The following is a 21,259-nucleotide window of genomic DNA, read 5'->3' as shown; positions in this document are numbered from 1 at the left end:
GCCTCCGCCTGGCCTGCGACCCCGGCTCTCAGGACCCAGGGGTCAGCCCCCAGCTTTTTGTGCACGTCCACTCCCTGGCCCAGCCCTGGCCACACGCAAGGGATGGCACCCTCCCCAGGTCGGGGAGCCTCTTTGTGAGACCCGAGATCAGCCCGGGGGCCAGCACTGGCCACCCCCCTGCAAACGCACAGGAGGTGCTGACCAAGAGCCCAGAGACCACCGAAGAGAAAAGAGCCCAACATCAGCACGTCTCCAGTACAGGAGAGGGGAGTTCTGTTGCAGTTTGCGTAGGAAGGGGGGGGGGGGCGGGGAGGGAGAAAGAGAAAGAGAAAGAGAGTCAGCTGATGATGCCATTGCGGGGGGGGGGGGGGGGGGGGGGGGCGGGCGGGCGGGCGGGCGGTGCAGCTCGGTCCTGCATCCTGTGGAACCGCCAAGCAAAACAATGAATCTATTTTCCCTCTCCTTCTCTGCCTGAAAAAATGCAAGAATTTCGCTTCCTTCTTTGAAACATAGCTCTTGCATAATTTCAGAGCTTGCTCCCACTGTCTGAAGCGCTGAGGGAAGGGGGTGCTCGACTCTCACAAGCCCTCAGAAGGGGGTGTCCCATGCGGACCCTCAGAGCTGGTCTGCACGCCCCCGGCAGGGAGGGCACTAGGTCGGAGCCGACCGTATCACAGCTGCCACAGGGATCCTAATGGCAAGTCCCATAAAAGAGCCACCATTCCTTTCTGCAGCTTGTGAAGAGACGAGGGTTCAGAAAAGTCAAACGGCCAGTCACACAACAGGCCAGCACCAGAGCCAAAGTCCCCTTTCAGTCCTGGCGGCCTCAGGGCCCAGCCCGGCAGTCTCTGCCCCTCGGGAAAGTCAGCCATGGACCACCCAGAGGATACGCAGAGGACCCGTGGTGACCGTGTCTGCAAACCAGAAAGTCTGACTGGCTGCGAACCTGGGCGTCCTGGGGCTGAGCCATCTGCACTACGGGAGGAGAGAAGGCCCCAGGGCGCACTGGATGCCCGGAGGGGGAGGACACGCCGGAAACCTGGCCAGGGACGTCCGCTCCGTCCTCTGCCCTCCAGGCCTGTGAGGTTTCAGAGCAGCCGCCCCAGGGCCGCCCCCAGGAGGTGGGCAGAGGCCACAGCGGACATCTCCTCCAGGCCGCAGGGAGACTTTCCCAGCCTCCTCCGTGTTCCCGGGTCCACGCAGCCCCTCACGCACCCAAGAGGCACAGGCAGGCCCCGCACCCTCTCACGCGGGCACACAGCCCTGCCCTGTGCGCCCGGGGCCACGCTTCAGCACGTCCCCTCCACCGGCGGCTGCCTCCCGGTACTGCAGGGCATTGGCAATCAGCTCCAGAGGCAGAGGCGTGGGAGAAGCCTGTGGTTTGAAGGGCTGATCATAATTCAGGTTGGAAGCTGACACTCATCAGTTGACGTTCACTTGAAAAGACCAGATAGGCTGTGCGGGAGCGTTGTAGCAGGGCACCGATAAGGAGAGGCAAATAAAAATTATTGGTATTTACTCGGGCTGCAGTGCTCGTGGAAGGACTTCTTTTAAAAGGGAGCACTTCAGAATGGCTGTTCAATCTGAATTTTCCAGATAGCGCAGGGAACCTGCGCTCACAGAAAGCTCCTATCTGTGCCATCGCACGTCGGCGCTGCTCACGTCTCCACGGCAGGGATTCTCACTCCGTGTTGCTCCGTTTATGAGCTGACGGTGACCCGAAGCACACACGGCATTCAAGAATCTGCCTGGAAATTACTGCCAAGGAACGTCTGTACCATTACCTGCTCTCCACCCCTGCCTCGGGGACCGCAGATGGAAACCAGCTCAGGACCCGAGGCGGAAGCAGCGCTCCGTCCCCTTACGAACCCGGCTCCCTCGGAAGAGGAGGGTTCCGGCGTTGTTCACAAATTGTGTTGCTCGAGAAGCATGGCAGGAGGCTCTTTTGAAAGCCTGAGCTCTGGCTCCCTGCTAAAGCCGGAAGAGAGGCTTCACAAGGATATAAGCGAGAAGGCCACCCCGGGCTCCAGCAGGGCGGGCACAGATTCTGCATCAGACGCCGCTGATCTACGGGTGGGCCCGAGGGGACAGCCGTGCTCACACACCCACCGTGCACGCTGCGTCTGTCCTGTGGACACTGTCACTTGGGAAGATGGACGCTGTGACTAGAAAAAGTGAAAAGAGGGGCACTCATACAGACCAAGCCTGGGAACCCAACTCTCCCCCCGATGGCTCTCGGAGGCTCCACCTGGACCCCCACATCCGGCCGCAGGCAGGCAGAGGGGCTGGTGATGCAGAAGCGGCAGCCACCCCCGTCTGCATCTCTGGCCTCGCGTCTGGCACCCCCAGCCCTCGGCTTCCTGTAGCGGGGCGGACGGGCGACATCGCCACAGCCTCTCCACCCTCGTGCCGGTTTTCCTGCAGACCGTGCTCTGGAACACCCGCCCAGCGAGCGGGGCGACCGCCTGTGCCCAGGTGTGCAGCTGGCGGGAGGGAAGTGGCCTTGCGCTGGGCTGCCCGACAGCGGCGGCCACACCTGGGCTCCACCCACGTCCTCGGGGGCTTGGCTGCCCCTCCCAGAGGCACCTGCAACCTGCACTTCCAGGCTGAGGGCAACAAGGAGGCCGTGGGACGCCGAATCTGGGGGGCGGGGGGTCAGGAGGACTGGGCACCAAGACGTGTCTTCCAGCCTTGAAAGCTGCTCAGGGAAACACCACGGAGGAGCTGAAAATAGGCAAATCCTCGCACAAGAGCAGACACGGCCAAGTTCAGCCAGAGCTGTGAACCCAGGGAGGCAGGCAGATCACCTCTTTTCTCTCCTGGAAAGTCACTGCTTTGGCTAACACCACAAACTTGCAGAAAAAAAGGAAAACCGAGTGACGAGGGCTGGCACCTGAGCCCACATCTTCAAACGCTTTAAAAGTTAAGCCCGGTAATCTTGACGCGGACGCGAAAGGGGCGGCATATACATTTGACCCCTTGCTTCAAACAGAAACCCTCCCATATGGCTTTTAATTGGAAGGCGGTTGTTTTGCTTTCGCAACACTCTTTAACCTCTGCCATTGTACGTACAAGGCTGCAAACCGTATTTCCATTGATTAAAAAAAAATGAAAAATAAACGTTCAAAGAAACAATATTTTTCTTTTTAAGGAAAAAAAAAAAGACAGCAAGCAGCTATTTTCTGGAGGGGTCAGCGCTTAAAGGCATACATGGGAAGCCACCCTGGCTGCGGCTTATGGTTTATTTTGTCTCGGAAAAGCCCGAGGTCATTCTAACTCCGCTGACCTGTTACCCCACAGGGATGTGTCCACCCAGGAGCGCGAGCAAACACCGCCCTCTTGTGCCCGAAAAGGCCCGAGTCGGCAGGGAGATGGGGACACAGCCGCCCAGCGCCACCTCTCCACGGCCCAGACGCGGTCAGGAAAGGGTGATACACATGTGTCACCGGGGAGCTTGCTCCAGCGTCCCCTTCCGGGACAGACGGCGAGGTAAGAGGAAGACGGAGAGACTCGGCTGACGAAACCAGACCCAAAATAACTGCCTCTTATCTTTCCTAGAAAAGAGTCATTCCTCGAAGAGAAACTTCATTGGTTTCCATGGCAGGTTTTCTTCTTATCTACTTTTAAGAACTTTTAGAAATGACTAATGAATCTGCAAAACAAGTGTAGAGTACTTCTTTTTATCTAAGAAATATTTGCCAGGAAAATATTCCACTTGATTCCAGGGGGAGAAATAAACAGGTATGGGGACCCCAGTTGCTGCTTCTCAGAGGAACCCCCAGAGCTCAGTCAGGGTTCTTCTTCCTGATGGGCCCCGACCTGCAGGGTGACCTGCACCCTGGGGTCCAGGCTCCGTGCCCAGAAGACCACCCCGGCATCTCGAGAGAGCCTCGGGGGTGTAAACCACTGACCCTCAGCTCAGGACCCGACGGGAGCAGAGGCCAAAGCCCAGCCCAGCGGGAGGCCAGCCTGCCGGTGGGAGCCCATGAGGAAAGCCCTGGGCTTCTCGGGCTGTCTGCAGCTCTGCTCTGCACCACAGGCTGCCCATATGCTGCACCCACACGCACCGTTCCAGCCAACCATCACGCCAAACTCATTTTGGGGGAAAGTGAAGAAGAAAGTGAAAGTCGCTCAGTCGTGTCAGACTCTTTGTGACCCCATGGACTATATATAGTCCATGCAATTTTCCAGGCCAGAATACTGGAGTGGGTAGCCTTTTCCTTCTCCAGCAGATCTTCCCAATCCAGGGACTGAACCCAGGTCTCCTGCGTTGCAGGCGGATTCTTCACCAGCTGAGCCCCCAGGGAGCCCACTTTAGGGGAAGAAAGTGCAAAGTCTGCCCTCAGTGCACCCCCTTCAGCCCAGTGGGCACCCGGAGGGAAGGACAGGGGCGCCGGCGACTTCAGCTCCTCCAGTCCCTGCCTGCAATGCCCAGCGCTCAGCTCACAGTCCAGCGTTAGTAGCAGACCGCAGTCCTGGTGTCCCAGTGTCCTGGCTGCTGTCCAGCTCAGGTGAGCCAGGAGTACCTGTAGCTTCCCGTCTCCCCATGGTCCTGCCCTCCTCCCTGGGAAGAAAAGGGGGTCCAGGGCCAGACACAGGACTCGGCGCATGCAGCTGGCGGGGCCCCCTCCTGGCCTCTGATCAGGACCACAGGACACGCACTGCCTCGTCCTCTGGCAAACCTGGGAGGGACACAGGCTCCAGACAGTCTCATCTGTCTAGACCGGCCAGCCCGCAGCAGGCTCCTGCTGTGGACACTGGCACTGAGAGTCAGCCAGACCAGCCTCTGACACGCAGGGCAGCCTCAGGACCCGCCTGCCTACTGCTCCATCTCCACGTGTCCTGCTTGCTCCTCCCCGCACGCTCACAGAGCACAGCACTGCCCCCACAGCGGACACTGAGCTCCAGTCTGTCCTGCTTACCCACGCAAACCCTGCTCCGAGCGTGCGTGTATGGCTCAGGGTTTGCAGAATGAATGTATGAGTAAATGCATCAGTTGCCTTTCCTTCCTCAAAGTCTGATCGTAAGGAATCAGGTCAGCTGGCCAGATCTTCAGGGCACTATGAATCCTGGGAGGAGAGAAAGAAAGCCATGGGGGCAGGCCGGGGGCTCCAACAGCCCCCAGGCTCCTGCAAAGAGCAGCTGCCAGGACGCAGGAGGAACCATCAGGACAGAGGTGGGCAGAGTCTGCCTCAAACGCCGGGGCCCCCAACGCCACGGCTAAGGCGCCACACACTCCTGGGGTCTGGGGCCCTCCTGTGGGGAGCACGGGGAGAACTCGATGGAGACCTGGCAGGCCCCGCGCCCAGCCCAGACCCTCTCCCCAGGCGCGCCCAGCCAGGGTGTGGGGTCCCGGCTCACATCCAGCCTCCTGGGTTCCTGAGGACCTGCTGCTCCAGGAAGGTCACTGGGGAGAACTCGGGCCCCAGGCTGGACTTCCAGGGGCAGGAACTGCTTTTGGTCCTGCTGCCGACAAGAGCCGGCCTAGGTGGGTCACCACGGGAAGCCACCACGTTGGCCCGCCCCGGAGGCCCCCCACCTCCACAGCTACTGCAGGACCCCACGGGGCCCACAGGCTCGCATTATGTTCATTTCCCCGTCCCCAAGCTCGGGGGCAAGTTCAGAAGTCCTCGTCCTGTTGCAGATCAGGTCTGAATTAATACCCTTCCTCCAGAGAACTCCAGTAGCAAAGTGGAAACAGACGCACCAGACAATGGCCTTTGAGAGCCCCAGCAGGGACGGCTGGTGACAATGCAGCCCCAGGCTCTCCAAGAAACCTTAAGGTTAAAGGTTCACAGAGGCAGAAGAATTACCAAAGTACAAGTTTGTTCAAATTTCCTCCGGCAGATTTAAACAACCAGGGTCAAGCTGAAGATCGCCGACGAAAAACCTATGAGACAACCCAGCCCCTTTGAACTGCGTGGAGAAAGGAAAATATACGGTGTGGGAGGGATCTGTGTTGTAGCTTTTAAAAATGTTCTTGAAAAGGTCACCCTGTTAACTCCAGAGCGCCGTGCTGAAGGATGCCTGAGAGGGCCTCCCTAAGACAACAGGCTGCGGGCCCTCACCGTGTGCGGCGAGCTGCACGGGGTCGCCGCGGCCCCGGCCCCGGCCCCGGCGTGCTGACCCTCTGTGGGCCATGAAATTAACCATCAGCACAGCAGAAATCTGCTCTGAGTTAAACTACTTTGCTACGCAAAGTGGCCTGAAAATGAAATATGAGGATTGAATTTCCACTGAAAGATTAACTCGTCTGACCTCCAGGCAGGTCTGCTCCGCAGTGAACCCTGTGTGGCCGAGGGCTCCCAGCCCCGCGGGAGGCAGGGTGCGGGCTGCCGGTGGAGGGGCCGGCCTGCTCACCCGCGCGCCCGAGGCTCTGCTCTGCGCCTGCGCGGAGGCCCTGCCCTTGGTCCTGGAGTCGGATGACGGCAGGACCCCCGCCTCGGAGGCATGGGGCGCAGTGAACGCACTGACCACGGAGGGCAGAACACGGGGTCTGGGGCCCAGCGGGTGGGTCAGGCCCTCCCCCCGGCCAGCGTGGGGACGGGGAGGCTGCCCAGAGATGTGGTAGAGCCAGAGAGACCCCGGTCTCTCTGTCCAGAGACGGGCAAGCAGCTGGTTAAGCCTGGGGTCCTGGGAAACGCAGACACACTGGCCCCTCAGGAAGGGCCCTGTCAGCCTATTGCCGAGTCTGGCCTTTACACCAACAGAGAGAAAATGAAAACCTTTTAGGCAGTGAAATAAAATAAGCGTATTAGACATTCAGAGAGAGTCCTCTGCTTGGGCGAGGAGGCCAGCTTGCGGAGGGGCTGGGACCTGAGACGCTGCAGGCGGTGCTCACCGAGCGTGGGGTGGACGGAGGCCTGTCCGGGCAGCGGCCGTGCTGGGCAGAAGGCAGGGGGCGCGCTGCTGAGGATGCCAGGGGAGGAGCGGGGGGGCGGGGGTCACGGGAGCGTCCCCCGCCCCACTGTGGAGAATCGGGGCGCTGCTCAGTGTGAAGGGGCCACTAGAGTCTGGCGGACAGGGAGTCCGCAGTCGCCTACGGCTCCTGGCTGTCACTGCGCTGTGCTGCGAGGGGACATGCCAGCATCCCTGAGCGGCCTGCTGGCAGTGCTGGGCACACCCCGTACCGGCTCTCCAAACACGCCCAGTGCAGCCAACAGGGGCCAGCCCTCCCCGCCCAGCCGACGCCGCTGGGGACCCCAGCATCCTCCCAGCCTCCTGTGCTCTGCCCGCCCGTGGACCCCAGAGGTGCTTGGGGAAAGCAGCCCTACTTACGGAAAGTCTTTTTCCTCTGGGGCAGAAGCTCTGAGGACCACCTCCAAACAGATCACATTTCAGAGAGCAGGGAACACCGGGGTCACACACACAGGAGGGTCTCGGGTGCCCAGGGCAGGGGGCTCTGAAATTCCCCTGGAAGTGACCCCAGCAGAGTAAGCACCGCCCTGCCGCACAGCCGGGAGGCAGACAGCCTTCATCCCAACATCAAGTGACAGAGGCTGAGCCCCCCATTCCAGGAGGTATACGCCACCAAGTGACCCCAAGTGGCAAAGGATGGGGCCCCGCGTCCAGGGGGCCCAGCAGGTCAGCGCTGGTATTTCCCAGTACTAACTCTAAAAGGGAACAGTCGGGTTTATCTGCAGGTAGCACCTGTGCGTGCCAGCAAATAGACGTCCTCGGGAAGTAGGTTAGAGACAAAGGAAGCGATCGCAGTCTACTTGAAGCCCCGAGACACAGAGGCATCATCCTAGCACGAGATACGGCAGAGGGAAACTCAACTTCTCTCTCAACAGCTAAACTTGTTTCTTCTCCTGCCAAGAGAGGATCACCGCGTCAGCTAGGTCCCCCTCCCCAGCAGCCTCGGCCACTTCAAAGCAGCAGGAGCCTAATTACAAGAAAATAAAGACCCAATTAACAACACACAGAACTCCAATAATCCAGGGAGAATGGAGGCACAAGTCTGTGCTTTTGACAAACTGACTTATGTACAAACTGCTGCTCAGGAGCTGGGCTCCCCCCAGAGCAGTGTGGGCTGAGGCCTACACACGGCCAGGAGCCGCTCTGACCGAGCGGCACACAGCCTCCTTTCGGGGGCGACCCTCAGTGTGGAGGGAAACCCCAGGCTTGGGGCCGGTTTGCAGGACGCAGTGAGACGACCGGGGCCTGGAAGAGCGCCCGTGTGGATGGGAGAACCTCCCAGGGCCTCCCCGACAGGAGGTGCCCCAGGCTCCAGAGCTCCGGCCCCATGGACTCTGCACTCGAGTGCACACTCACTCGCACATGTTACTTGAAAGCTCCTGGTTTTGACATGCTGGTGATGAATTTTTATGAAAAAAGACTTTAACACAGGGGCCATCAAAACATACCTGCACAAGACCCCGGTGTGGGGTGGGACCCTCCACGGGGAGGACAGACGGGAAGAGCCTCTTCCTGCTGGTGTTAAGGATGGGGCGGGCAGGTCCCGGAGGAGGACAGGGGCCTAAGGGCCTTCCAGAAGCTCGCAAACGGCACTTCCAGACACCCCTCACCCCTCACCGCCTGAATAATGTCGGGCACACATAATCCTCTCAAACTACGTCCACTTAATTCAACTCACTTATTTGTTTACCTCAAATATTACTGAGTAAAGACAATCCAGAGAAGGGGAGAAAATATTTGCCAATCAGATACCTAATAAAGGATTGGTATCCACAATACATAAAGACTCTTACAACTCAATAACAAAAGCCAAACGAGCCATCTGAAAAAAGGGGCTCAGGATCTGGATACACAGCTCTCCAGAGAAAATGGAACCAGCGAACATCTGGGAAACCAAGTTGAGGTGTCCGTGAGCTCTCAGCGCACACCCACCAGGATGACTACGGTCCAAAAGCCAGGCAGTCACGAGTGTTGGCGGGGCCGTGGAAAAACCAGACGCCCACACGCTGCTGGAGAGAAAGCCCAGCGGAGCAGCTGCTGCGGGAGATGGGCGGCAGCTCGTCGAGAAGCAGACAGAGTTGCCCTCTGACCCAGCAACTCCACTCCTACGTATAAACCCGAGAGAGTGAAAACATGCGTCCACACAACTTCTGAACGCAAATGTCCGCAGTGGAGTTTCTCATCATCGTCCAAAAGTGAAAACGGTCCAAATGCCCTTCACCTGATGACTGGGTTTTAAAAGACGGTCTATCCATATGACGGGCACTACTCAGCTGTGAAAAGGAGGGGGCAGGCTTAACAGGCACAGCTTTGCTTTGGTAAGAAGAAAGAGCTCTGGAGATGGAGGCTACTGAACTGCAGACTTAAAAATGGTTACGAGGGTACATTTTATGTAAAATGTATCTTACCACAATTAAAAACAAAAATGCATTTTAAAAACAGGAATGAGGCATCCTGCACTCTATGAGACGGATGAGCCCTGGAAGCAGCGCGCTTGGTGGGAGAAGCCAGACACGAAAGGCCACGGCACGTGGATTCATTTGTACCAAACTCCAGAACGGGCACACGGACAGAGACGCTGGGCAGGCGAGAGGCTTCCAGGCCTGGTCAGGGACGGGGTGGGGACCACGTGGCTCGGCCTGTCAGGGAAGGGGTGTGGACCGCGTGGCTCGGCCTGTCAGGGATGGGGTAGGGACCGCCATGGCTCGGCCTGGGTTAGGGAGGGGGTAGGGACTGCCGTGGCTCGGCCTGGGTCAGGGAGGGGGTGTGGACCGCCATGGCTCAACCTGGGTCAGAGAAGGGGTGGGGACGCCTATGGCTATGTGGATCTTCTCACACTGATGCAGCTCAGGCTGTGGCACTGACTACACAGCTCTGGGAACAGGCTAAAGATGCTTAAATGTGCATCTGAAACGGGCAGATTTTATGGTATGTGAATTACATCTCAGAACAAATGTTTAACAAAACAGCCTTGACAGTCCATGCTGCCTGGCCCAAGAGCCACCCAGAGGCCTCCAGGCTCATGGGAACAGCAGGTGGAAGTCCTCCTGGTCCCCTTGGGTCCCCAGAGCTCCAGAGAATGTTCTCCCCATCACCTCCCACAGCATGGCCTCAAAGGCCTGCTGCTCGGAGGGAGCCTCAGGCCCAGCCTGGCCCAGGACCGGCCAATGCAAGGACAAGCGTGCAGGGAACAGGTCTCAGGGCCTGGGACTGGCTGGCTCCTGGGACGCCTGCCCAAATCTTATTCCAACCTGGATGGAGTGAATCTGAGGCTAAGTGAGAAGTTTTAAAGCAATTAATTTTAAAAGATCACAGCTTTACCAAAAGCTGTGGCTATGGTTTCCTCCTGACTTTGATTATAACCTTCCAGCAAAACATTCGCCTCGCCAAAGCAAGTCTGCATTATTTTCTATTCTTGGCATGACTAGAAAATATTCTTTGATTTAACATTTGATACGTTTTGTTCTCAAGGGCAAGCCCCATGAGAAGAAAAATGTACCCCAGCAGAATGAGATATGACTACCTGCTTCCATTTTTCTTCCTGGTTGGTTCCTGCTCAAATGTTCTGAATTCATTTAAACTCGAGGCCACGTCTCTGACGTTACACAGCTCCCACACTGTCACCCAAAACCCAGCAAAGTCACCCGCTGGCCAGCGGCTGCTGCTGCAGGCGGAGCTTGACTTGGGTCTCCTAGAGACGCCGAGGGCTCTGGGCTTGGAAGAAGGGGTCCTACCCAGCACCGAGGAGCAGGGGACGAAAGCCAACAGATTCTAGGAGCCAAAGGAGTTAGAGCGGAGGGAGCGCCTCCACTCGTATCGTCGCCCTTAAACGCGCCTCAGCGTTTGAGGACAAGCGTAAGATGCCATAACTCAACACGACGGATTTCTAGACAGATCCATTGAAAGACTAGGGGTAGAGAAAACAAGAAGTGTCTTTCTTGCTTGGTTGGTTTTGCATGAAGAAAACACTTGAACTCCTGGAGGGGCCAGGCCCCCGTGTCCTACCTCTGCTTGCGCCACGCAGCCTGCTCGGCGCTAAGTGCAGACAGCCAACGAGCAGAGTCAAAACCTGGGGGAAGACGCACGGTCATTCACACACAGGCCTTCTCATGGGACCAAAGAGCATCGCAGACAGACTGCAGGCGTACTCCTGGAGAGAATGGCGGAAGGCACCGTGCTGCTCCATGCTGTCCCGTGAGCTCAGAGACGTGGAAGAACAGAGAACGGAAGAAGCTTAAGTGTCATAAAGAAAGCTCCCCCGCCCAGGCTGCAGAGACAGGCTCCGGGGGCTGCCCACTGCCCTCCAAGGCTAGGAACCCCAGCCACACGTGTAAGGCTGTGACAGCTCAGTAGCTCTGGCCAGGCAGGCACAGAGTGGGGCAAGCCTGGCGGAAGCACCGCTGACGCGGGGGCACGGGGGGCCGGCGATCAGGCCGACGGCCGGGCACAGAGCGGCCGTTCATTACCCACAGGCACAGGAGACCAGGGCGACACTACGCTGTTAATCCCAGCAGCCACAGACGACTACAGATGGCCGAGCCCAGCCGCCAGCATTTGTCAGACCTCCTCCTTCCTGCCAGGGCAAGAGCAAGGGCGGGTGCAGTCCCTCACCCCCACTCAAGCCCCATCACTGAATCTTGGCGAAGTTCTAACTCTGAAAGATTTATACTCTACAATGGATCAGAGGAAAGTACTGCCCAGAAACACCACCACAGGGGCCAGGGTGGACAGGCACCTGTCCACTCACACCGAGAGAGCCAGTGCTCCGGGGGCTGGTCAGCACGGCTCGGAATGAGCTCTGCCCCTCTGACCTGTGTTCTGCTCACTCTCTGCTCCACTGTCAGTCCGCAGGGGAGGACACCGTGCTGGTGACCTGTCACCACCCCTGACAGCCTCGGGGCTGGCACATGGCTTCATTCATTCGGAACTCATCGGGTGCCTCGCACAGGCCTGGCTCTGGTCATGGCACTGAGAACACACTGGGGAGCCAGACGCTATTCCCGCTCGCTCCCACGGAGGACAGAGGCCTCGACAAGCAAGCACATCAGACGCATCGGACGGCGCATCAGACGGCACACAGGGCTCGCAGGGAACAACGGGACACGAGGAAGGGGGAGCGCAGAGAGCCAGGGACAGCAGGCCAGTAGGTCCGAGGGGACCTATCCAGGGAGGTGACACTCACGCTGAGGCTTCAGTGAGGAGGGTCAGACAGTGCGAGAGGAGGGACAGCAGACGCAGGACTGGCCTGTCCAAAAAGGAGCAGGCCAGTGTGCCGGGAGGCGGTGCGAGAGGAGGGGACAGCAGACGCAGGACTGGCCCGTCCAAAAAGGAGCAGGCCAGTGTGCCGGGAGGCGGTGCGAGAGGAGGAACAGCAGATGCAGGACTGGCCCGTCCAAAAAGGAGCAGGCCAGTGTGTCGGGAGGCCGGGAGACAGGGACGAGGCTCGCGGCGGGCAGAGGCAGACCAAGGTTCTCACGAGGGCAACGAGCAACCTCAGGACAGTTTTGAGGCTGAGAGTGGACCTGATCTAATGAACATCCATCCCTCATGTGACGCATGAGCCGAGGGAGGAGGAGAGGGCAGAGAGGAAGGACAAGGTCCAGGACGCAGGATTCTGGGGACAGAAGCCAGGACTCAGCCTCCGGAGCCGTCTCGAGAAGACCAAGACGTGCGAAGCCTCTGGGTCATGAGGATAACGCGGGGATTCACAGACCCAGGTCACGGGCAGCAGAGCGGCTTCCCACCCCTGTCCAGGGAACTGCAGTTTCCTCGGCGGAAGGCTGGGGCTGCACTCCCCCAACACACCCCTTCACTCAGCATTGCTGCACAGACACCGGTTTGTAGCCACAGGCTGGCAGACCCTCGAATGCCGTTCCCTTCCTCTCAAAAGAAAAAGCCACGTTTTCCTCACCTCCCCGAGGGGAAGGCGGGCATCTGATCTATTGAAGGAAGAAGAGCAGCAGCCTGGGGCCCATCGCCTCCACGTGATCAGGTCTTGCATTAACACCCATAACAAGTGCCTCCACTTCCTCTCCTGAAAACAGGAAACTCTCAGACTGCCCACAGCACGGACCAGTCGGGAGGCGACAAGCTGGAATTATTTGACACTCATCATACAGCTGGGGCCCCCTGTGCCCAGGGACGCCGTCCGCCAGCAGGCCAGTGAAGCCATCTGAACCATCCGTGCTCCCACATGTACCCATGGGCCCAGGGAGTGCCGTCAGAAGGAACAAGAGGAGAAGACAGGCGGGCGATACCAGGGTCCTGGTCCACAGAGAGAAGGAGAGTCTCTGAGCCACACTCCCTTTATGCCATGTGCCTGCGTTAAAGGACCGTCTTTCTACATAAAAGGAACATGTTTTAAAGCCCTGTCCGTGGAGTCCAGTACACTGAAATGGGTGTGAAAAGGCAACTCCCCAGAGGTACTCTAGCGACTTCCTCTGGAGGGACGGGAGGGGTGAGTAGGGGCCTTCTACCTGGTCTGTGACGTTCTATACTCATGTACTACATGTACTGTTAAAATTAATGAAACGGTACATCACAGGAGGGCATCTGAGAAGTACCCACCAAGACCCTCTGTCCAGGCGTGTCAGTTCTAGGGGCTCTCCTTACAGACACACAAGCACACCCACCAAAGACGTCTGCTCTAGAAAACCCACTGAAGAAGCATGGGGAGCAAAAACGGTAAAGGACATAAATGTCCATCATTAAGACATTAAGAAAATGGTGGTGCCAGTGCACAACGGATTTCCACGTGATGTTGAAAAGCAATGATGTATTGTGGTGTGTGTGTGCTTAGCTGCTCAGTCGTGTCCGACTCTCTGAGACCCCACCGACTGTAGCCCCCCAGCTTCCTCTGTCCGCGGGATTCTCCAGGCAAGAACTCTGGAGTGGGTGCTGCTTCACTATAGGGGCGGCAGCTTGGCGTATCCAGTGAAACAGTGCATGTGGTGTTACCACCTTGTTTACAAAAAGAAGAAAAGGAAGAACAAGGACAGGAGGAGTCGACGTATACACAGGCGCCCTGTCTCCACGTGGAGCCCGGAAGCGGCGCGGGAGGGGGCGGCGGCCGACTCCCGGGACGGGCGACGGGGACCAGGGGACAGCGAGCGGACGCCTTGCGGGCACCGTGCGGGTCTCTGAGCTTCCCCAACTTGTGCTGCGAACGAGTGCCAAGGGTGTCACGCACACACGCGGTAAGAAGACCTAAAGCGCTCGGCGTCGGCGGGGCGGCCCCTCCCGCCCCCGGCCCCCTGCCCGCGGCCGCGCTCACCGCCGATGATGGTCCGGATGAGGGACGCGTGGCCCGGGCAGTCGACCAGCGTGACCTGCAGCCGCGGCTCGGGCTCGGGCTCGGGCCCCGCCCCCGGCGCCGGCCGCAGGTGCGCGGGCAGCGGCACGGAGAAGCAGGAGAAGCCCAGGTCGAGCGTGATGCCGCGCTCGCGGCTCTGCGGCTGCTTGTCGAAGGCGGCGGTGGAGGCCGTGGTGCTGAGCGCGCGCGCCAGCGCCGTCTTGCCGCTGTCGATGTGGCCCAGGACGCCCACGTTCACGTTCACCCGCCGGCCCGCCATGCCGCCGCCGGTCCTCCCGCTAAGCCGGCCCGGCCGCCGCCCGCGCCCGGCTCGCGCGTTCCGCCGCCGAAGCTTCCGGTCCCGGTCCGCCCGCCGGGGCGTCGGGGAGCCGGGGCCGCCGAAGCGCCAGACTGAAAGCAAAAGGAACGTCCCGCGCCGGGCCCGCGGCCCCCACGCTCTGGCCGTGCCGCCCACAGGAAAGGGGTGGCCCCCGGTCAGCGGCACGGACCACACTTGCAAATGCCTGCCTGGGCCCGGCAGGTGGCTCTCAGGAGAGATGGGCAGGGTTTAAAGTGCCCAGAGGGGTACTGCACGGACGGGCTGCCACTGCTCAGCTTCAGCCAAGCAGAGCGGCTGGGACTACCAGCCCCGCCTGTCAAGAGTGTTTCTGTATGAAATTCAGGAACATTTGCCTGGTGAACCCCTGATGCTTGGGGATGTGGGCTGCAGCCATGACCTGGCCGGACTTAAATCTAAGCGCTCACCGGCGGCAGAGCTGCGGCTTTAGGCCAGGTCTTCCTGCCTCCAGTCCCACCGCAGCCGGCTCTCACGCTGCTCCTTCCCCAGCAGTGGGCCTCGGGGTGGGGCCTGAGCCCCGTCGGGGAGTCCAGCCCCATCTCCACGAGTGCCAAGGCGATGGAAGCTCTGGGTTGTCTGAAAGTCGTCCAAATTGACTGTATCCTGGGGCCGGCGGTGCCTTGGCAGGTGTGCCTGGAGGAGTGTGAAGGACACCCTGCAGGAACTGGAGTGCCGTTGCCAGCAAGACGCAGGTCCCATCATGCCTGCCTCTCTGTTCTTTGTCTCTCTGCTGGCTTCTACCCCAGGGAAGCCACTTTGCTTTAGACCAGCCTGGTGCTCTGGTGCTCACCTCTGTCCCAGTGGGCTGAGGACCTTTGCATATCTTTGCTTGCCCCCAGGACAGCACATGCAAACTGTTTCTTGAGTGGAGCCACCCCCAAACCTCCAGCCCACAGACACCCTCCTCTGCCGGAAACTCCTGAGTCCCAGCCTGGGTTCCAAGGCTGGGCCCAGTCCCTGGGAAATGATTGACAGGGAGCGGCCTGCAGAACTGCGATTATTTGGGATTTCTTCTTAATGTTAATGCAATGCTGGTTCCTTTCTGTTCCTTTAATGCTATTTTGTATTAAGGTAGTTCAAAGTTCTTTACAAACAGCTAGTAATTAATTCAACTTCATTAAGACCAATTAATCCAGGATTAATTATAAATTTGCCCAGAGGAAGTTATTATACTTTGCTCTTTGATTTGAGTTTTGGTTTTAAAGATTCTTTTAGGAGTGAAATGGAAATTTCCGTCTTCTCTAAGGCTATCCACCTTGCCAGTGACTGTGTTAACCATGTGCCTTCCTTGGCATGTCCCATACTAACCTCGGATCAGGTTGTCACCAGGCCACCACTGTGCTCCATGGCACTGCCAGTGCTGAGCTGCTCTGCTAGTGCCTCCTTAGCTGCAGGGTGGGAGCTGACGTCCTGGCAAGAACTGGTCCCCACAAGCTGGAATCACGCCCCGTGTCCCCCACCACCACCCCGCTCCATTTCTTCCACCTGAATATGGATATAAGCTCTTTAAGGTCTGCAGGGGTCAGGGTCCTCTCCCTCCTCAACTGTCCTCAGAGGCACCAGGCTCTTCTCCTCCGGGTCACCACGGGGGCTGACCCCACTCTAGCTGCAGGAAGGACCTGAGACTCGGGTCCCTTTCACTGGCCATGGCCACTGGTTCGGCAGTGAGCGTGTGACCCAAGTTAGCATAATCGGAGAAAAACCTGAAATCTTTTTCCAGGACAAGCAGTACAGAAGTATGCTCTCTGATAGGGACTAAAACCTGTGGAAATCAGTCTGGGCTGTGACGGGACCCCTGCGGGGGAGGCTGGCTGTGCAGAACAGTGACCTCCAAAGATGTTCACGTCTTGGAACCTGTGACACTGTTGGCCTGCACGGTAACAAGACCTGGCGGATGTGACTCAGTTAAAGATCTTGAGATGAGGTTGAGGGGGGAGGCTTATCCCAGATTATCCCGTGGGCCCTGGGAGAGAGGAGGGAGAAAAGGAACCAGAGACGGCGAAATGAGAAGACATAGCTGGCCGTTACTGTCTTTAAAGGTGGAAGCAGGACATGAGTCCAGGAGCTGGGCAGGCTGTAGACGCTGGAAAACCCAGCCTGTGGGAGCTCCCCGGAGCCTCCAGAAAGGAACCCAGCCTGCCCACACCTGGACTTTAGCCCAGTGAGGCCTGTTTTGGACACTGATAGGCAGAACTGTAACAGAATGCATGGGACTTGTCTTATGACACCGTTTGTAGGAATTGGTTACTGCAGACATAGTGAACGAATATAGACATTTAACTAGACTGTGGAGTCTATTTTCACATTTATCAAGTTAGTGAATGGCTCATAATTCCCTCCCACCTGGTCAGAGGAGCACAGTCTGACAGCTAAGACTTTACACCGGAAACAGCCTGACGGCCTGTCCTCTGGTCAGACCATGCTCCCCTGACCTCTGACCCCGCTGCCACGTGACGTCAGTGGGATGGGGGTGCAGCCAGAGCCCTCGAGACCTGCAGGCTTCAGCTGCTTCCCCAGCATGTTCTGCCAGGTTCCCCCGCTGCAGTGGGGCGTGTCTGCTGGCATGGAGACAGGTCCCAGCAGAGAAGGCTGGCGGACCTGACCCCAGCCCCAGCCCCACTTTCTGCCTCAGGCTCCACAGCCATTCCCAGGAGAGTCCTCGGGGGAAAGCAGGGCAAGACGACTGGAAGGCAGCACACACAGCAGGCAGAGGGCAAAGGGACGAAAAGCCCGGGCCTCTGGGTTGCAGAGCGCGGACGCCCCTCTCTGTGCCACTTCCAGTGCTCAGGCCCGGTGCCAGAAACCTCACTGAACTCTCCTGATAGCCCTCGGCGGTGCTGCTAGGGCTGTTTCCCAGCAGAGGGAGGAGGGCCGCGAGAGGCTTGCTCAGCCTCCGCTCCCTGCCAGCCAACCCCCGTTTCATGCAGGTCTCTCCAACCCCAATGACATGAGCCGTCTTCATCATTTACGCAAGATCCAGGCAGACACAGTGTTAAGTTTGACTTAAATAAAAGTATTTCGCCATACACGGAAAAACATTATCACTTGCCACAAATAGCTGGGAACCACAAAAATCTCAATAAAAAGTGAGACTAGCAAGTATTAAAAAGGGAGAGTCATAACTTCACCCCCTAAGATTCACTGAATTAGAATTAAAAAGGCACAGGAATTCCCTGGCCAGCCAATGGTTAGGACGTGGGCTTTTACTGCGGTGAACCGGGATTTAATCCCTGGTCAGGGATCACAGTTCGATCCAAGCTGTGCAGCCAAAAAAATAAAAATGTTAAAACAAAAAAAAAGGATTAAAAAGGCAGCAATGTTCTCACTATGTGGATCAACGTTATTTGGTTGTGTGTCAGTGCACCACCTCCAAGGTGCCAGCAAAATCATCTGTCCCTCTGTCCCCAGAAATCAACCTGGAGATGAAATAACAAGCATACCAGTGTGCTTGGCAACAATCGGAAAGGGAGGTCATTCCAAATGCTGGTGAGAACGTGGGAATACAAGACCAGAGACGAAGCCAGTTAGCTTACAAGGGGGCCTCCTTCAACAGGGCCTTTGGTTGGCTTTGTTCGTGATTGGTTTGGATCTTCGGGTCACGGCTCTGAAGTGCACCCTAGACCCTGGGAATGCTATTGCTTACAATCAGCATCATAATCTTCATCGTGCATTGTATTCTCTCAAAAGCTTTAAATGCATGTTTGCAGCCACTAACCAGCAAGCAAATGATCTCCCTGAGACTGAAACGTCAGGAAAAGAATGAATTATGAGTTAAAGAATGTGAATCTGACATCATGAGCTGCGAGCACCGCACAGAGGTTCAGCAGAAACTGCAAGGGCTCCAGAGCGGTAGCTGAGAGTAGCGCTAAAGCCTAAATTTCTATCGCCTCTCTCAGTCTGAGACACTGATCAGAAGGAGGAAATTGTTGAAAAACAAGACAACAGGCCCCGCTAAGCCCAAAGTCACCAAAACTCGCAGTTTCAGCCCTCCGCTGTGCCTGGGCCCGGCCGCCTTGCTCGTACGCTGAGGGCTATTTCTGGATGCTCTGCTCTACTTTGTAGGTCTGTGTCTGTCCTTATGCCAGTGCTGCGCTGTTTGATTACCGCAGGCCATGATTAAATGTTCTGTTAGTCAGGATACGCTCTGAGCGCTCAGCTGAGGCTGGAGCACATGATGGGTGCGTGGCTCCACAGGGTCCCCGAGTGACTGCCTCCCTCTATACTCAGCAGTCTTCTCAAGGTGTGGAGAAGGCAGAGGCAGGCTTGACCTGGACTTGGGGGTTCAAAGGTCCGATGTGAAAGACTTCAAAGCAAGGAGGGAGCAGAAGCGTTGGAAACCAAGAGGCTGAGATGATCAAGCCTGGATGAAGAAATGAGGGGTCAAGGGACAGGCGGTGAAAGAGCAAGGGTCAGGGGGTTGGAGTGAGAGAGCGGGCGGGCCGGCAGGCAGGCCAGGGCCCACACAGCACAAGCTGAGATGCAGCGTCCGCCCCAGATCTTGTATGTGTCACTGCACAGGCCCACGGATGGAAATCTAACTCAAGCTATGTTAAGCCTCAGGGTCTGCGCGGCTCACCCTGCAAGTGGGGCAAGGCTGGCTGGGTCTGGGGTCGTAAACGGCCACCTCAGGAGTCTCTGCCAGCTGACCTGTCCTCTGTGCTGGCTTCAGCCTCCGGTGGACACTTCTCATGAAGTGGCAAAGATGACGCAGAGACCCAGGACCAAGCCTCTTTCCTGTTATTTCCCGTAAAGGTGCAGGACTAAGTGTCACTGGGCTGTCCGCTCACATTTCTGCACCAATCACTATTCTGGGGATGAGGGGACACTTTGACTGGCCAGGCCAGGGTCCCGTGTCCATCCCTGAAACAAAGCTGAGGGAGGGCCAACCCATCTAAGCCATGTGGTGCCCAGAGAGGGAAGGGTGGTTCTCTACACAAAATGAGAGGGAGGGGCGTCAGGAGGTGAGAAGGGTGCTGGGCAGGCATAACAATCAAGTCTACTGCTGTGGCCTCACCGACCTTCATGCGCCTTGGAGACTGGCCTGCTACATCATCTTCTGCTGAAACAGAAGGAACCCCCTGACTCTGCGGCCAGGTCCAGTTTCTTTGCACGCTGGACCTGCGGTCTAGGCCTGGAAAGGCATTTGCTCAATTTGTGATTTTGGACAAACTCCATCCTCCTTTAGGACCTCCGTTTCCGCACCTGTAAAAAGAGAATGCTGGGTCAGATCAGATTTCTGAACTCTTCTTTAGCAGGAAAAAAAATGCAACAGCTCTGGTGGAAGAGGAGGTGGGGGACAAAAGTTTCCACTCACTGACAGAAACCATTCCCGAGTCTGGTAAGATCCAGTGTGCAAAATACACACAGCAAATCTGCCCGACTCTGCGTGAACGTGGGGGTCCAGAACCGGGCCGAAGCCTGAGCTGAGCCCGACACTGACGCTAGAGCGAGGAACAGCAGCGACGCGGCCCACGCTTTCACCGTGCCCGCAGTCTAGTGGGAGAGACCAGCACTGACCCGGCAGTCATGCAAGTAACTGGAAACCAGACTCAGAACTCACGCTGGAGAAGTACAAGGAGACTCGAGAGGCAGCAGCCGCGGCGGCAGGATTTGACTCCAGCGCTGTCTCAACCCGGGCGCAAAAAAGCTCCCCTGAGCTCTGGGCAAGTCCCTCATTCCTCTGGACCTGAGTCCACTTATCTGCGGCATAGCAAAGTACCATCTGCTTCTAAGGACGCTAGCCGACCATCAGGGTTCCGTGTGGGCATTACCATACCACCTTCTGGTGCTGTCCGCGGCTCTCCAGCTGGTCCAGGTGGCCCGCTCTGGGCTTGCACACCACGCCGGTGTACCTGCTCTGGCACCTCACCGTCACAAGCTTCCCAACTAAGGACTGAGCTTGTTAAGGCTGCAGACTTTGTATCATCGCAGTGCGCCGGAGTGTCTGGCTCAGAGCAGGTGCAAACCAATGTTTGTTGAACGAACGGGTGGATGGGAAGAGTACGCTGTTCCAGGCATTGCTGACATTATCATGGAACGGACAGGACGCAGCCGCGGGATGACCATCTAATCTGAGGGATGGGATGAGGGTTCCACAGGCTGCCATGCCTTAAGTCCTCAGCAGAAATTCCAACTGCTGATTACTTGCTGCGCGTTCTTGGGTGAGTTGCGGGGCCTCTTTTCGCCCGCATCTTCATCCGGACTAGGAATTACACTAAACGTCACCCACAGCCAACTTAATCTAAGTAAAGGGAGAGGTGGAGGCGAGGGGAAGCAGAGGAGGACAAGCTCCCTGAGGAAGCTGCGCAGGGCATGCCCGAAGACGGTGAGAGAGTGGCTGTCAGAAAACTGCTCAGCCGGCGCAGGTCGAAGCTTAAGTTCTAAACCTGTCTGTTCATCTCCAACTCCGAGGTCGAGCTTGAGCTCCGCAGAGCGGTATCGGTTCGAACGCGCTCACAGGCCGGAAGGCGCGGTGAAGAGCGGGACGCGCGCCCCTAGTGAGCTGCAGCGCCGCCCCTCTAGTCCCTACCCAGGAAGGAAGCGCCGGCCGCGGGGGAAGGCAACCCCGCGACACCGCCGGAAGGTGGTGGGCGGGCCCTACCGGCAGCCGCGACGGGCGCAGCCAGGGGCCAATGGAGCGCGGAGGCGTTCTCGCCGCGGCCAATGGGACGCCGACCTAGGCGGGACCAACC

The 21,259-nt window shown here is 57.9% G+C and overlaps 1 protein-coding gene across 1 annotated transcript in view; it reads right to left on the bottom strand.

Moving 5' to 3' along the window:
* The window catches only part of EEFSEC (eukaryotic elongation factor, selenocysteine-tRNA specific), a 110,562-nt gene extending 96,042 nt beyond the window's left edge, over window positions 1–14,520 (bottom strand). The window contains exon 1 of the mRNA XM_027523939.1: window positions 14,192–14,520. Within this exon, the coding sequence (XP_027379740.1) occupies window positions 14,192–14,489 (298 nt within the window). The 5' untranslated portion in view covers window positions 14,490–14,520. The remainder of the gene's footprint in view (window positions 1–14,191) is intronic.
* Between the last annotated feature and the right edge of the window lie 6,739 nt (window positions 14,521–21,259).

Source organism: Bos indicus x Bos taurus, chromosome 22 (genome assembly GCF_003369695.1).
Source record: "Bos indicus x Bos taurus breed Angus x Brahman F1 hybrid chromosome 22, Bos_hybrid_MaternalHap_v2.0, whole genome shotgun sequence".
Classification (NCBI taxonomy): domain Eukaryota; kingdom Metazoa; phylum Chordata; class Mammalia; order Artiodactyla; family Bovidae; genus Bos; species Bos indicus x Bos taurus.
The sequence above is the reverse complement of the archived record's forward strand: the minus strand, read 5'-3'. Positions and strand labels throughout refer to the sequence as shown.